The sequence below is a fragment of the Euprymna scolopes genome, chromosome 4, assembly GCF_053919585.1.
Source record: "Euprymna scolopes isolate OS-2025 chromosome 4, ASM5391958v1, whole genome shotgun sequence".
NCBI classification, from domain to species: Eukaryota; Metazoa; Mollusca; class Cephalopoda; order Sepiida; family Sepiolidae; genus Euprymna; species Euprymna scolopes.
The window spans coordinates 168,780,349-168,796,343 of record NC_136485.1 but is presented as its reverse complement, the minus strand read 5'-3'; the positions used below and the strand labels follow the sequence as shown (position 1 = coordinate 168,796,343).

Sequence of the window (15,995 nt, the reverse complement as noted above, 5' to 3'; positions counted from 1 at the left end):
TGCAGATTGTGACTGTCCCTTCACCACAACATACCCGTGATAAGCCATTGATGGTCATAACGCCAACTGGGTTCCTCCGCCACACCGGACAGCAATGGGCACTAACTATAGACCGGGAACACCCCGTGTCTATAAGTGCTGAACACTGCACATCATCAAGTTTAACGCTAATGACAGGCAATCCTGTGTTTATTGGTTGGCAGGGGGCAAGGGTAGCGATAGTACCTTGCCCCCAACTTCGTTTCCCGAACAGTTGCGAGATATGTGCCCAAACTTATTGCAGCGATAGCATTGCACTGGTCTCTTTGATTGTGGATATACACCTCTCCTATCACTCCGGCACTCTTTAGCAAAATGATTGGCCTCCCCACATTTATAGCACACTGGGGTGGCATGCTTATTACTATCTGGAAGAGAGTCCACATTGCCTCCATGTCGAAAACGAGCTGCTGCTGCAATTGGTTCCTGTTCCTTACAGATGTTTCGAGCTCGGGCCAATAACTCATCAGTTGACAATTCATCGATTCTTGATGATGCCCGCAACAGTTTACTGACCTCCTCGGGTAGGCCTACCAAAAAAGCACAGCTTAATATTTTATCGTTGACCCCACCAAACGGTACAGATAATTTTCGCAGGTCGGCTAGGTACACGTCGACTGTTTCCTTGGGTTGAAGTGTCCGGCTCGTGAACTGTTGCCACGCAACAAATGGATCTGTACCAAACGCTGTATACAGCCTCTGCTTGATTTCATCCCAGTCTGGTTCATCCCCGAGTTGTTGGTAGACTGCATAGGCCCCTCCGGTTAGCCTCAAAGGGATAACTGTGGCTGGTTCTTTAATTTTGCACAGTTTACAGATTTTCTCTGCCTTTTCAATCCATTCAACGACAGCCGGTCCAGTGGTAGATCCGTCGAACTCGGGTATTAAGCGAATGTCGAATCTGTCCATTGTTAGTAACCGCACACCAAGCGCCGAAATAGCTTAAAACCAACACAAAGTCAAGTATCTGCAGAATGTCTTCTTGGTTCCTCCTCTTCTCTTTTCTCTCTCCCAACAATCGAACACAGCATATAATAACAAAACTCTAAAGCACGTCTGACAGCACTGACTTCTGCCAACAGTCTGCCCCTCCTCTTAACAACACAGGCTTTTTATATCGCAAAATCGTTCACCTCTATTTGCATATTCTTCTAACTCACGTGATCACTACTCTATAAATAAGAGTCTTGACCATTTCTTTTCTTTCTTTCTATTTATTTTTGGTGACCGACCCGCACGTGGTCTATCCAGGTAAGTCACGCATTTCTCCACACATTTGATAAGCGATTTGTTGTATTATTTTGTTTGTTTACGATTTCTCGACTGTTAACCATTCTGCACAAAAGTCTATGTTCCAAATTTCATGATGTTGACCATCTTACAATTTATTCCTTTAATTACGTTTACATTCACAATTCTTGACAGCAACTGTTTCGTAGCGCAAAATCATTAATTTAATTATTATGTCAATCAATGAATCTCTTCTGTCCTTAACTCATCAGAAGAAATAGCAACTATCAATCCATTAAAAGACAATAAAATGTATTTAAGCATGATTACAACAAAAAAAATGGCGTGATAAAAGGTAAATAAAAGGTAAATAAAAGGTAAATGCAACTTCTTTTTCAATTTTTTGATTTTATAACATGCATTATTTTTCTTTGATACAAGCGGTAAATAATGTTTACCGTCCGCCGACTGCCCAGCATAGTTTCCAACTGAGCTATGTCGACATCAAAGTTATGCGAATCTTTTAAACAACGCGTGAACGTAAAACGATTGCATTTGACTACAATTATTACGACGAATTCCACGGCAAACGGCACCGCATTTAGTGGCGTCTGATCTACAATACGAAAATGGGTTACTTCCACGGCATATAGTACCATATTTGGAGTGACATAATTCCAAAATCCTACAAAATGTAATGCTTAATCTTTATACCTCAGTTTTTTTTTGTTTTTTTGTTTTTTTTTGTTTATCGTTGTTACATATTTTTTTAAAAGAAAAATATAATCCAATTTCATTCGTTTAAAAAATGTTTTTTATTCGACGGAAATAATATTAAAAAAGACGCCATCTTTAGAAAAAAAAAGTAACTTTTATGCAAACGAAATAGTCTATAATTATAAATACAAGATTATCTCCCCTTGTTTGTTTTTGTTTGTTTGTTTGTTTGTTTGTTTGTTTTTGTCTTTTTTTCAAAGGAGGACGCAAAATCATTCCGAAATTTTAATCACATAAATTATTCATGAAATTTTTTTAAAATCGTCGGATATGGATAATCATATAACCAAGGCAAAGTGTCTTGACTAAATCAGCAACTGCAACATTTCATTTTTTTTTTTTTTTTTTTTTTACAGTGGTTCAAACTAAACACGGTGATAACATTCTCAGTGAAACCGATGAAAAACAACGCAATAATCGCGTTTCAGGCGTCGGAACAGTGTTCTACCATTCAAGGGAAAGAGGTAACTCGTGTCCTGGCGAATGCTTATTTGCAGATGGACCTTTGACTGAAGACATCATCGTTAAGGTAATAAAAAACATATATACCTTCACAGACAAGAGCTGTTTCGTTTTATAAAGATATCAGTGTGGCTATACGTGTGTTTTATCTTTTTCTAATATTTCTAGACACAATTTTTGGACTTCTGAAGAATCCAATAACTACATATATATGCATATATAATTATGTCCACAGCCAAACACGGTAGGTATACAAATAATCATTTATAATATATATATATATATATTTTTATAAAGTAATAGGGTTCGTGTGTTTCTGTCTGTGTGTACAGCTCTCCATCATCAACGAAATATAAAGGAGGTAAGAGGGTAGATCTCTCCTGGTCCAGAAACATTAGAACCCATTTTAGGATGTTTCTGTTATAGGAGACATAAGAATCTTTGCCTAATTTCTTTATATACTATTCTACAAACCACCCCCATATCGAATGACTTATGCTCATTTGCATATCACATTATATTAAATCTCTTTAACTAATTACCTCGACCTTATTACATATTGGAAATATTCTAATCATTTCAACTGTACTATTTACAAAATCTATTTAACATTTAATCTATCTATCTATATATCACATTATATTAAATCTCTTTAACTAATTACCTCGACCTATATATTTATTTATTTTATTTTATTTTATTTTATTTTATATATCTATAAAAACAGAGATGTGTGTGCCACAGACGATTTCTGATTGGTTAATCCAATAATCACATCTCCTAAAAAACAATCGTTTCTACGCTCTTACCTTTACCATAAAATATTATGGCTTTATTTATTGTCCATCTTAGAAGGGTTTAATTTTTTAATAACTTGTTATTTACAAATTAAAAAAATACGAAACTATTATACGAAACTAAACTACACGAAACGCGCACACACGCACACACACACACGTTCACTACCGTCACGTTGTTATGGCAACCAAACCCGCTGACTTACACACAGTAAATGTGATTTTCTTCATTTTCTCATTTCACTCGTGGTCTTAAATTCATCTCGGGTTTGTATTACTGTACACATAGATTCGAATAAGTTGCCAAAAAACAAATATATAACAAATAAATGTTATCAAAGGCAAGATAAATTACTTTTCTACCAAACTGGATATATTTTTCGTGTTTTTATTCAATTTAACATGTTTATTCAGCTCGAAAAGCATACAGTGTTTACCGATGTATTGGAAAATTCAAGATGGCGGCCGATTCTCTCTTTAACACGGTAAGTTTGGAAAAAGGTGTAATAAATAAAAAACCGGTTAAAATACTGTTAAAAACTCGCTCAATATATGTTACCGTGACATAGGTTGACATATATTCGGCGGGTTTTTAATAGTATTTTGTATAGTTTTTTATTTATAACACCTTTTCCCAAACTTACGGTGTTAAAGAATGTGTGAGACGCACATCGGTAAACACTGTATTCTTTTCGAGCTGAATAAACATGTTAAATTGAATAAAAACACGAAAAATATATCCAGTTTTTATCGGTTTTTTACCTTCTCTGCAGAAGTACAAAAAAAACAAAAAAAAAACGGAAGGTACTTTTACAGAATGTTAAACTAACCCTAACCGATGTTTTATGTTTAGTTTAAGAAAAGTCAGAAACAAAAGTCATTATTGCATGAAATATACGTATTTAGTTGAAGTATTGTTTATGTCAATTCTTTCGAAGAAATTTAGCAAGAATACCTGTAAACCAGGAAATCGGTAAAATGTCATCATGGATGAATACTTGTCTATTATAATTTCTACCCTTGACAAAAACTTAGCCATAACAAAAGAGATTTATTGTTCAGATTGTTTTTGAGATTGATTTCTAAAAAAGATATTTTATAAATAAAATCGACTTTAAAATTAAAGACTTAAATTACAATAATTGAATTTAAACATTCTTATTTCAATATTTGGCACATAACACCTGCAAAAATGATCACAATGTCAGGATTTCATTTTATTTCAGAATCGATGGCAAATTGTGTAGATTGATATCTCATTATATTAAATACTAATATTTAACATTAGTTTATCATTTAAGCCGATAAAAAGCCCTTTTTTTTTCGAGTCATAAAAGGATTTGGAGTTTCCTAATCAACCTTTCGGGTGCAGTTGCACTTGCACGCTCTCAAAATAACTAAAGTGTTGGCTTTAAAAAAATTGGTTCATTAAAACTAAACAGGTTTAGTTTTAATAAAAAAAAAAAAAATTAAAAAAAAATCGCTTTGGTATTTAGATATGTCGTATGGTTATCCCTAATCGCTGAATAAAACCGCTAACGAGTTGAATGATTACGACATAAAATTAAACTCGGGTTCCTGAAACGGAAACTTCGTTTGTTTTTGTTTTTTTCTTATCAATATATTTACATTGTTATTTTGTTTTCATTTTCAATCATTCGAACAGTTTTCTTTTTCAAGTAATCCAAGTTACAAAATTCCCACTGTTTACTATGCTAAAATCACAATGACTAATGTATACCTATTAACCCTTATCCTTGAGTGGCCTCTGGGCCTTGATAAGTGGTGACACCCATATAAAAAAAAAATCACTCGAACAGTTTTCTTTTTATAATGTACAGTTTTAAAAGTTTAAAAACTATATAGTTTTTACTACAGGAAAATTAATGGGTCAGTTTTTACGATGTGCCCTGTTAAAATACTGTTAAAAACTCGCTCAATATATGTTACCGTGACATAGGTTGACATATATTCGGCGGGTTTTTAATAGTATTTTGTATAGTTTTTTTTATTTATAACACCTTTTCCCAAATTTACGGTGTTAAAGAGGGTGTGAGACGCCATCTTGAATTTTCCAACACATCGGTAAACACTGTATGTTTTTCGAGCTGAATAAATATATTACATTGAATAAAAACACAAAAAATATATCCAGTTAGGTAGAAAAGTAACTTATCTTGCGTTTGATAACATTTATTTATATATTTGTTTTGGACTATTTTTTCGAATCTATGTGTACAGTAATACAAACCCACGATATGAATACTCACGTTGTTATATATATATATATATATATATATATATATATATATATATATATATATATATATATATATATAAATGAGATTATAGCAGTTAAAAAACATTTTTAAAACACACACACACCTTTTTCAAAGTGATCAGAAATCGTATAAAAGTAAAAAGGGTAAATTTTTACTTACTGTCCAACTTAATCACCTTTAACGTGACTTTTACAGTTTTTTTTTTAAATGGAATTCATTTACCGATACAAAAGAAATGATAAGTAAATAAATCCATAAATAAATATTATGAATGGTTTATTTTAATACTTGCCAGGATGCGGAGGAAAATGAATGAAGGGGGAGGGGAATAAAATAAAAACATTTTGGAAACAGAGTAAGTTTGAAAGAATTGCTTTGCACAGAAAGAAATTAATGAAAAAATAAAATTAAATTTCTTTTCTTTCTGGATTTTTTTTTAGCTTTTTATGAAAAAGGAAGTCAAAATTAAGACTATAAAAAACATTTTTTATTAAGAGCGAACCTCAGTCGTCAGGTCTGTAAAAAAAGACGTGGAATAATAAATGTTTTCTAATACAAATTGTTTTTACTTATGTGTTCATTTGTCTCTTTGAAGTTCGTTTGTTTAATATATCGGTTTGCAATATAATTTTGTCATTCCGTCAGACTCAAATTTTAAATCTATATATCTATAAAAGTGAAAGTGTGTGTGTGTGTCTGTGTACATTTCCCTACGAAATAACTCTGTCAATTTTTAGTCTACAGACTCGAAATTTGATATACAGGGTACTGAGATTTGGAAAAATCTATGTGATCGGTTTTTAGCCAGAAATTTGGCGATTAAGGGGTCAAAGTTCAACGATTTGAGTTTTGAGAACTCTACCAAACTTCTCCGACAATTTTGGGTCTACACACTTGAAATTTTAGATATAGCTTCCGTGGACATGGATCTAACTTAATAACTTGATTTGAGCCCAAAACAATAAATTTTCAGGGTTCATAATAGGGGTCAAAGTTTAAAAAATTACCCCCTTTTTTTTTGCTCAGCATACACCTCCAAACACCCGGGCAACGCCGGGCACCCATGCTAGTATATATATATATATATATATATATATATATATATATATATATATATATATATATATATATAGGGTGTCCCAAAAGAAGCTAACGGATTTTAAATTTGATTAACTTCCTCAATATTTAAGTTATGCTTACCAATTTTCATATGTAGGTAGATGAGCCTCTCCGTGATTTTTTGAGATATAGTAAAATATCATAGTCTACTTATTCTAATTTTATTTACACAACTTAATCTAGGGTATGTTTTTCACAAGGTCTAATTTTAGTTATTAAAAATGATGTTACTCAAATGCCCACCATTTTCATTTTCACACTCTTGTGCTCTCTGCAGGGCATTGTCCAGCACATCACTTAATGTTTCAGGGCTTATGGCCCTAATTTCTTCCTCTATATTTTTTTAAGGGCATTTATTGTAGCTGGTTTGTTTGTGTATACCCGCTCATTTGGGTAACCCCAAAGGAATAAATCTGCACATGTACGATCTGTCGAGCGGGGTGGCAAATTTATCTCATAATCACGGGAAATTATTCGTTGCCGAATATGTCCTGGAGCAGATTTAATGTTTCTCGTGCCGTATGCGGTGTTGCACCATCCTGCTGGAACCACATTGATCGAGATGCTCCAATTTGAGTTGATCTCCTTCTTACTGATGTGGATGGATCCTCAGCCACACTCTCTGCTAATCTCTGACGATTTTCATAACTTCTTGCCCTACGGAGTCTACCAGATTTAGGGAGGTCACATACAGACCCTAAATCTAGGTTAAATGTTTTTTTTATACATAAATGTATGTATGTATATTTATTACTTTACTTGTTTATTTTCTACTGTTATTGTTAGTTTTAAAATTATTTTGTATCTCTATCCTAGAGTAAATTTTATCCTGTGAACACAGTTGTTCGCTATTTCTCTCCTAAAGTTTAATAGATGCTGGGGTTCTTTAAAGTATAGGGTAGCAAATTTTTCATTAAGACATAATCTACATGGATTGTCTTGGTCTCTACATGTGTTTGCTGATTTTAATATTTTCCATTCGACTACAGGCGACCGTCCGCTTTCCTTGTGTTCCCAGTATTTGTTTGCTAGATTGTTTTCATTCGTTTTTTTTTTTATTGAATGTACTTTTGTGGTCATAATATCGAGTTTTGAAATCTAAGGAAGTCATACCTACGTAATATTTCTTGTGATTCGGGGTTTCTTTCGCAAATATTGTGGTCTGGTAAACTAAGCTTTTGGTTAGACATTTATTTTGAAGTGGGCAAAGTGTGCGGTGTCTACAGTTGCATTTATCTTGTTCGTTATTAGTATTTTTATTTTTATTTCTAGTATGGTTGTCGTTTCGTTAAAAATAAAACTAACTCAAAGGACAAATATGTAACTAGTAGAAATAATAATAATAATAATAATAATAATGGTTTATTATTATTATTATTATTATTATTATTATTATTATTTCTACTAGTTATATATGTGTCCTTTGTGTTAGTTTTATTTTTGTCATGGTGTCCACTTTTTTATTGTTTATTTGGTTGTTGTTTTCATTGCTTTTATTTAATATTTTGTTATTATGAGCTTTAATTATCATCTCTAAATTTCCGTAGCAGCTGTAGGATAACTTTAGGTTATTTTTATTGAAAATTTTGTGTAAGGGATTGGTTGCGGGGAAGTGCTTTTCGATAAGATCTAGAAATTTCTTGCCAAGTTTTGTTTTTAACATTTGATTGTATGGCGCCGTATACCAGATTATATTTCTTTTTCTTCTATTTTTAATTTTATTATAGTTATTGGGGTTTTGTTGCTTATATTTGATATCAATATTTTTGTATCTACTATTTTTACGTTCACTTAAAACTTATAGCTATTTGGTAGTAGTAGTAGTAGTAGTAGTAGTAGTAGTAGTAGTAGTTCCCGTCTCAGCTACAAAAAGTTCTTTGTCGTTTAAAGAGGTATGGAAACTCTCCAGCTTCTCCACAACATACCATAACGCAACTTTCTTTACACGTCAACCTAACTTAGTCTCTAATGGGAAATTTAATTTCCTTGCTTAAATAATCACACATCAAACCTTGCTACAGTAATCGTACACTTAAAGATTTTAGATATTGTATTTTTATTATTATTATTATTATTATTATTATTAGTAGTAGTAGTAGTAGTAGTAGTAGTAGTAGTAGTAGTAGTAGTAGTAGTAGTAGTAGTTCATGTTTCAGCGAGAAAGTCTCTTAGGTTCGATGCTTATTCACCCTAGGCGGGTTGAACCGACTTACTCCAAAAGAGTAAGTTTCGAAAGAATATGAAATTCACAAACGATCCTCAATCGCATATATTTGTGGTCTTAAAGCGTTAAATCGAATGGATGGTCTTAATCATGCCCATGACAGGAGACTAATCTGTCGTCGGTTATACTCCACGGCACATCTGATATTTATTCATACATCTGAGTAGAGCGTTTTGCTTGCATCAACTAGTATTTACCAAATAGTCATCCAAGTACTGACCAGACTCAGCGTTGCTCAACTTTGATGATTTGATGAGAATCGGTGTATATCAAAGCTGTCCTTGTGTGGAGATAAATAAAACTTGTCTGGATAGAAAAATGTGAAACCAAACGATGCTTAGAAAACGCCGTACGAGCTATCATCGCTACTGACCCTGACACAAGAGATTTAATCTAGCTACGAACAAAGAAAGGGCGCACTTTAATGTTTATCCCATCAATGCTCCAGTTTTGCGCGAAAACAAGGTCACACAAGGTCACACGAACAGAAAAAAAGCGATAAGTCGGTTGCACTTTTCGAGTTGAACTACAAATCCCCACAAAAATGTAAATTTTTACAAATTTTTACTTTAAATACCGTGTAATTATTCTTATATCAAACGATTTAACAAAAACGTGTTAATATAAAAAAAAAAAAAACACGGATTAGTGGGATTAAAGGATAGTAAAAATTTCTTACTCCACAATTAATATTGTATTATTTTTCTCGTAAAATTCTAAATAAAAAGCAAGAGCAATAAAATACATAACACCTAATATATACATTTAAATTATATTATTTCGATTTTTCGGACTACTTGAGTGTTATTTTCACTACGTTTCGGTCGATATAACCTCCGACCTTCCTCGGGAGTTTCTTGTCGAACTCAGAAATCTTTTTGTTGAACTTGGGAATCTTTCTGTCGAACTCTGGAATCTGGCCGGCATTTCGAACGGAAGCCTTTATTTAATTCACAGGGGTAACACGCTCTCGTTCCGTCAGTCATGACTGGATAGAGATAATTTGTATTTGTATTTTGAGTGTCGCCCTCATCAAAGATTGAATCTTCAGTCTCCGGAAGAGTGTCACTTAGTAATGAATTTATCAAGTATTTTGTCCACCACACAGAAGGATCCTGAAGTTTCAATACTCAGTGCAGGCGACACTCAATCAGTCATGGCGGACGGAACCAGAGCATGCTATCCCGACCCCGTGGATTAAATAAATGGTTCCGTTTGAAATACCTCGCAGAGTTTCGAATTCGACACGATACACCTGAAGAAAGTCATAGGTTACATCGACGGAAACGTTGTGCAAATAAGATTCAAGATGAGAATAGTAGTCCAAAATATGAAAATAATATGAATAACTAATTCTCAGCTAAAAAATATCAGAAACGTAAAGTTAGGATGTTTGTCTGTTCACACATCGTCTCCTAGTAAACTCGGCCCTGTCGGTAGGGCATTAGAATACACCGACTGCCCCCCCCCTGCATGATATGCCGTAAAACAAAAACAACCAACCAACCTAGTAAGCTCAATTGTATAGTTGGAATCAAGAGGTTCCTGCGGATGTTTTACCCTAGTCGACTATGGTATAGGTATTTTTTTGTCTATTACAATAACTAGTAACAATAGGTTCTATCTGGTTGCGTACATCTGCTAGTTTAATAACAAACAAACATATTCTACACTATATTCTTAACAGAGGAAATAATATCTGGGATTGTGGCATCATAACGAATGAACAGATACGACATTGACCCTCATATGTGATAATACGCGGGTGGATGGTATAATGTTAACATAACAGATACTATAATACCTACCCTCTCCACAAAAGGGAGGAGATAATGCCTGGGGAAGATGGTTTCATGGCAAAAGAATAGATTCTACACTATCTCCCTCTTTTTCTATTAAAAGGAAACGGTAATGCCTGGGTAGTTATAGTATTATACCAACAGAATAGCTACTACAATATGCCCCCTCCCTCACAAAAAAGAAGGCGGTAATGCCTGGGGAGGATAGTATCTTTACAACAGAACAGATACTACTTACCTCCTCTTCCCCGTAAAAGGGAGGAGGTGATGCATGGGGAAGATGGTATCATGAAAGATATTACATTACCTCCTCATCTCTGTAAACGAGGCCAAAAAAAAGAGCAAATAATGCCTTCTCCCCTATTGAATTAAGCATCGAAAAATAATATATTAATTATAATATACTGAATAGTAAACTGAATTGATCATTCGAACATAGTAATAGTATAGTTTCGGCTTCAGATAGTAAATCTTCATTAATATATTAGAAATGCATACCACCTGTTACAGTCATTTAATGCTGGAAACCATTTTTTAAGTAAACGTTTTACTTGTATGAATGAATTGTTAGAAAATGAGTAGTTGTATGGTGATGAATCTATTTATAAAAGTGAGAATGTTGGTGTGAGGACATTTCTCAACCTATATACCCAGCGAATTTTTTATCTTCAAACTTGAAATGTGATATATAGTATATTCAGACGTGTGGAAACACGTGACAACAAGTCCTCTCAGATTTACAGTACTGTCCACCTCTTTCGATAACTTTTGCAAATGAATTTACGTCATTACCACAACCGCTTATCACTGACTTCTCATTAGCAACGACAATTCGTCCTCACTGGAAATTGAGTGGCAACAAGCTTACTCAAGATCTCAGTTCACATTTAGTGGAGGTCTGATTAGTACTTCCCCTTCTCGGTCTTTCTACCCTCCTTGACACTTCGCGGCTATTTTAGAGGATGACGATACTTATAATTTTGCGGTTTCACCTTTTTTAGTTCCATGTTGCGTTTCTTTTTTTTTTCTTTTTTTTTTTACGAAGAACCAAGCAGAATTAGCGTTAAAAAAATAACGAAATAAAATAATAATAAAATTAATGAAAATATTTTTTTAATCCAACTATTTTTCTTTTTTTTTTTTTTCTTTTTTTTAAACCTTCTTTCATTCATTCCATTACAAGGAAAGTTAAGGTCTATTTACTTCAATCTACTTTTACCTTACCCCCGTAGGTATTGACTTGTTTTAATAGAGTTTTAGGTCTGCTAGGGCAATGGGTGGAGAGGAATCTCTTATCGATGTTTTGTATGATTTATGATGCGAGTTAAAAATGGATGACTTCGCAACATATATCAGAAAAACAAGTAGGAATAGCGTTAATAACTTCTTCTTCTCCTTCTTCTTCTTCTTCTTCTTATTATTATTATTATTGTTGTTGTTGTTGTTGTTGTTGTTGTTGTTGTTGTAGTAGTAGTAGTAGTCGTCGTCGTCGTCGTCGTCGTCGTCGTCGTCGTCGTCGGCTCACATGGAGCTTTCACACAAGTCAACAAACGATCTGATTGGAAACCTGTGGTGTTCTCTGGAAGCTGAGTGACAACAAGTCTCCTCAGACGTCCGGCTCTCTTCACCTCCTTGGATAGCATTTGCAAATGAATTGGCATCATCGCAACAGCCCTTACCATTGATTTTTCGCTGGTAGTGGCCATTGGTTTATACTGGAATTTGAGTGGCACTCAGCCTCTCTAAGGTCCCAGTTCTCTTTGCGCTTGTCCAGCCGAGGTCAGGTTAGCGCTCGCTCCTCGGTCTTTCAGTTCTTATTGACCCTTCTCGGCCCTTTGGTATCACTTTTTTATTGGGGGAACGGTGATGAAACGATGGGGGTGCATGATGGGGGTGTAGAACTTGTAGATATGCAGCTTCAGTGTTCTTCATTCCCTGTAACGCTTATTCGTTATATTGTCTTCTTGTATTATTCTCCGCATTCAAGGGGTTTCCTTAATATTTCAGTCGTTTTCATTATCGTTAGTCGTTGTACTTTTGCAGTTATTCCTCTGATTCCAATTTCTGACATTCTTTTTTTGAAGTTTTTCGGAATTGTTCCTAGTGCTCCTACGATTATCGGTACTATTTTGATTTTCTTCATCATCCAAATCCCTTATAACTCTCTGGCTAGCTCTGTGTATTTGCTTTGTTTCTCATATTCTTTTATACTCACCCTGTGGTCAGCTGGGATTGCAAAGTCTACGATTTGACAGGATTTTTCTTTCTTGTTAATTATTACGACATCTGGTCTTCTTGCTTGGATGGGTTTGTCCGTCTGTATGTCCATGTCCCATAGGATTTTGTGGTTCTCGTTTTCGAGTGCTGTTGCGGGTTTATGCTTGTATCATTTGTCTGTATGCTCAAAATTCAGTCGTTTGCACAATTCCTAGAGTACCGCCCTCCCCACTTGGTCATGCCTGTTTTTGTATTCCTTTTGGGCCAGTTTTCTACATTCACTTACTATATGGTTTATCGTTTCCTCTCTTTGTCCACATAGTCTGCATTTGCTGTTTTCTTGCGTTTTATCGATCCTTGCTTTGATATGGTTGGTTCTTATCGAGTTATCTTGTGCTGCAGTTATTAGAGATTCAGTTTCTTGGTTTCGCATCCATGTCCAGGTGTTTTCGTTATTCTCATCTTTTGTCATTCTTATGGAGTGGAGTTGTTTCTCTTCCTATTTCTCTTTTCTCGTTTTGTCGTTTGTCTCTCTGTTTTCTATTTTGTTGGGTTTTTTTCAGTGTCTCTCGCTGCCATAATTATCCTTTCAGTGTTTTGCATTATGTATGCTTCTAGTCTTTTTTCGTGTCCTTCACACAGTCTTCTATACAGATCAGTCCTCTCCCGCCCTCTTTCCTTTTCACGTAGAGTCTGTCAATATCTTCCTTTGGGTGTAGTGCATTATACATAGTCATGAGTTTCCTGGTTTTCTGATCGAGTTGTCTCAGTTCTTCTTTTGTCCACCCTATAAATGACCCAGGGTATCTCACTAGTGATACTGCCCATGTATTTCTACCTTTTATTAGGTTTCTGCTATATAATTTCGTTTCCAGGAGTTTTCTTGTTCTCCTGGGGTATTCCTTTCCAATTTTCTCTTTCATTTCTGTTGCTCTGATGGTGTCCGCTTCCAGAATTCCAAAGTATTTATAGTCGTCTTATTCCCCTAGTGCCCTAATTTCTGTTTGGTTGGGTAGTTCCATGCCTTCTGTCGTTTCCAGTTTTCCCTTTCTTATAACTAGTTGTGCGCACTTTTCCATTCCAAATTCCGTTTGGATATCTTGGCTGAAGATCCTGGTAGTCTTAATTTGTGTCTCTAGATCCTTTTCGGTCCTTGCAAAAGTTTTAGATCGTTCATGTACATTAGGTGGTTCATTTTTTCCTCTGTATTGGAGAACTTGTATCCGGCTTGGCACTTTCTCAGAATACTGTTCAAGGGCATCATGGCTATGATGAACAGTAGGGGTGATAGTGAGTCTTCTTGGAAGATGCCTCTTTGTATGTTAATTTCTGTTGTGTGTTGTCAATCAGTTGTCAGTTCCAGTCTCCATGTTTTCATTGCATTTTCTATTACGTTGGTGATCCTGCTTGGTATTTTATACATTTTTAGGCATTCTAGTATCCATGCTTGGGGGATCCCGTCGTACGCTTTTTTGTAGTCGATCCATGCCATGGCTAAATTCTTTCTCCTCTCTCCTCCTTTTTACCTCCTTTATGATCTTTTGATCTATATATAACAGGCCATGTGTTCCTTTTTCCTTTTTGCATCCTTTCTGCTCCTCGGGGATGAGTCCATTGTTATTCAGAGAGTGGTAGATTTGTTCCCTCAGTTGTGCTGTCAGTGTCTTCCACATAGTTGATAAGCACGCGATTGGCCTATGGTTGCTAGGGACGGCTCTTTTCTCCGTATCCTTCTGTAGCAGTGTGGTTCTACCTTTTGTCATCCATTCTGGTACGCTTACTTCCTGTATACATCTTCTCAGGTTTTGGGCTAGCCTTTCGTGTAAGGTTGTGAATTTTTTGAACCAGTATGCATGTATCCCGTCGTGCCCTGGTGCTCTCCAGTTTGCCATTTTTCCTATGGTTTTATTTAGGGTTTCCTTGCTGATTTCATTCACTGTTCCTTCTTCTATTTGTTGTAACTCTTCTTTCATGTCTTTCAGCCACTTGGCATTTCTATTGTATCCCGTCGCTCTTCCCATATTTTACTCCAGTAGAGTTTTGTTTCTGTCGGATTTGGTTGTTCTGTTTTTGTTTTTCCTCCGTTCACATTTTGGTAGAATTGGCTTTCATTAGTTTCAAATGTTCTGTTTTGTTTGCATTGTTCAGATTTATATCTATATCGTCTCAATCTCGCTTCTTTTGCTTATATTTTTTGGTCCAGTTCTTCATGTTTCTTGTTTAGCCTCTCCCTGTCAGTTACCTTTCTAATATTCCGTTTTCTCCACATTGCTTTCTTCCTGTTGATCATTTTGGTTTCTTTTTTATGTTTGTGTATTTGGGTTTCTAGTCTTATTTCCCATCCAGGTTTTGTCGGTCCGCTTGTCTCAGGTTGTTTTTCTGATTTGAGTTTCATACTTACCATTTTGGCGCTTGCGTAAATCAGGTTGTTTGAGTCTGTGATTGTATTAATTGGGATATGTGGGAGGAGTTTATTAAGCTTCTTTATTTCTGTTTTTAATTTCTTCTGCTTTTGGTTCCTTAACGATGAGAGCTTTGTTTTTTCCTCGTTCATCAGCTGTATTATTTTATTTATTTCATTTGCTTCATTCTCTGTTAGTTCTATTTCATTGTTTTCGATTTCCACGTTTGTAAACTTCGTTCTTTGTTGGTCCTGGGCCTTTTGTGTTTTTACTTCAGCTTGTGGGGTTGCTCTACGTGCGGTTCCGTTGGGGGATGCTTCTTGTTCAGTTTCATCATTTATTTTTCGCTGAATTTCTGTTAGTTCTAGTTTAGAGAGCCAACCTTTCTCGAGTATCAGTCTTGCTTGGTCCGCAATTCTTTGTTCTGTCGTATGGAAGTCACTGGATAGGTCCCATAGTTCTTTCATCCGTTTCCGATAACCTCCATATCTATATTTAGGATGGCTTCTATAGTAGCATTCCATTACGAATCTATTCTCTTTTGTTTGTCCATTTCTGTTTCTTTTTTCCTTTTGATGGTTATCATGGCCGAGCTGTGTTTGTTCGGTATCATTTTGTTCCCTGAAATTAGAGGTTATACTTACCCG

The 15,995-nt window shown here is 35.1% G+C and overlaps 1 protein-coding gene across 2 annotated transcripts in view; it reads left to right on the top strand.

The window, feature by feature from the left end:
* LOC145270132 (thrombospondin type-1 domain-containing protein 4-like) overlaps nt 1-15,995 on the top strand; it is a 256,325-nt gene that overhangs the window by 176,899 nt on the left and 63,431 nt on the right. For both annotated transcript variants that reach the window (XM_080125744.1, XM_080125741.1), the window contains exon 3: nt 2,403-2,575. In XM_080125744.1, coding sequence (XP_079981870.1) covers nt 2,403-2,575 — 173 coding nt within the window. The remainder of the gene's footprint in view (nt 1-2,402; nt 2,576-15,995) is intronic.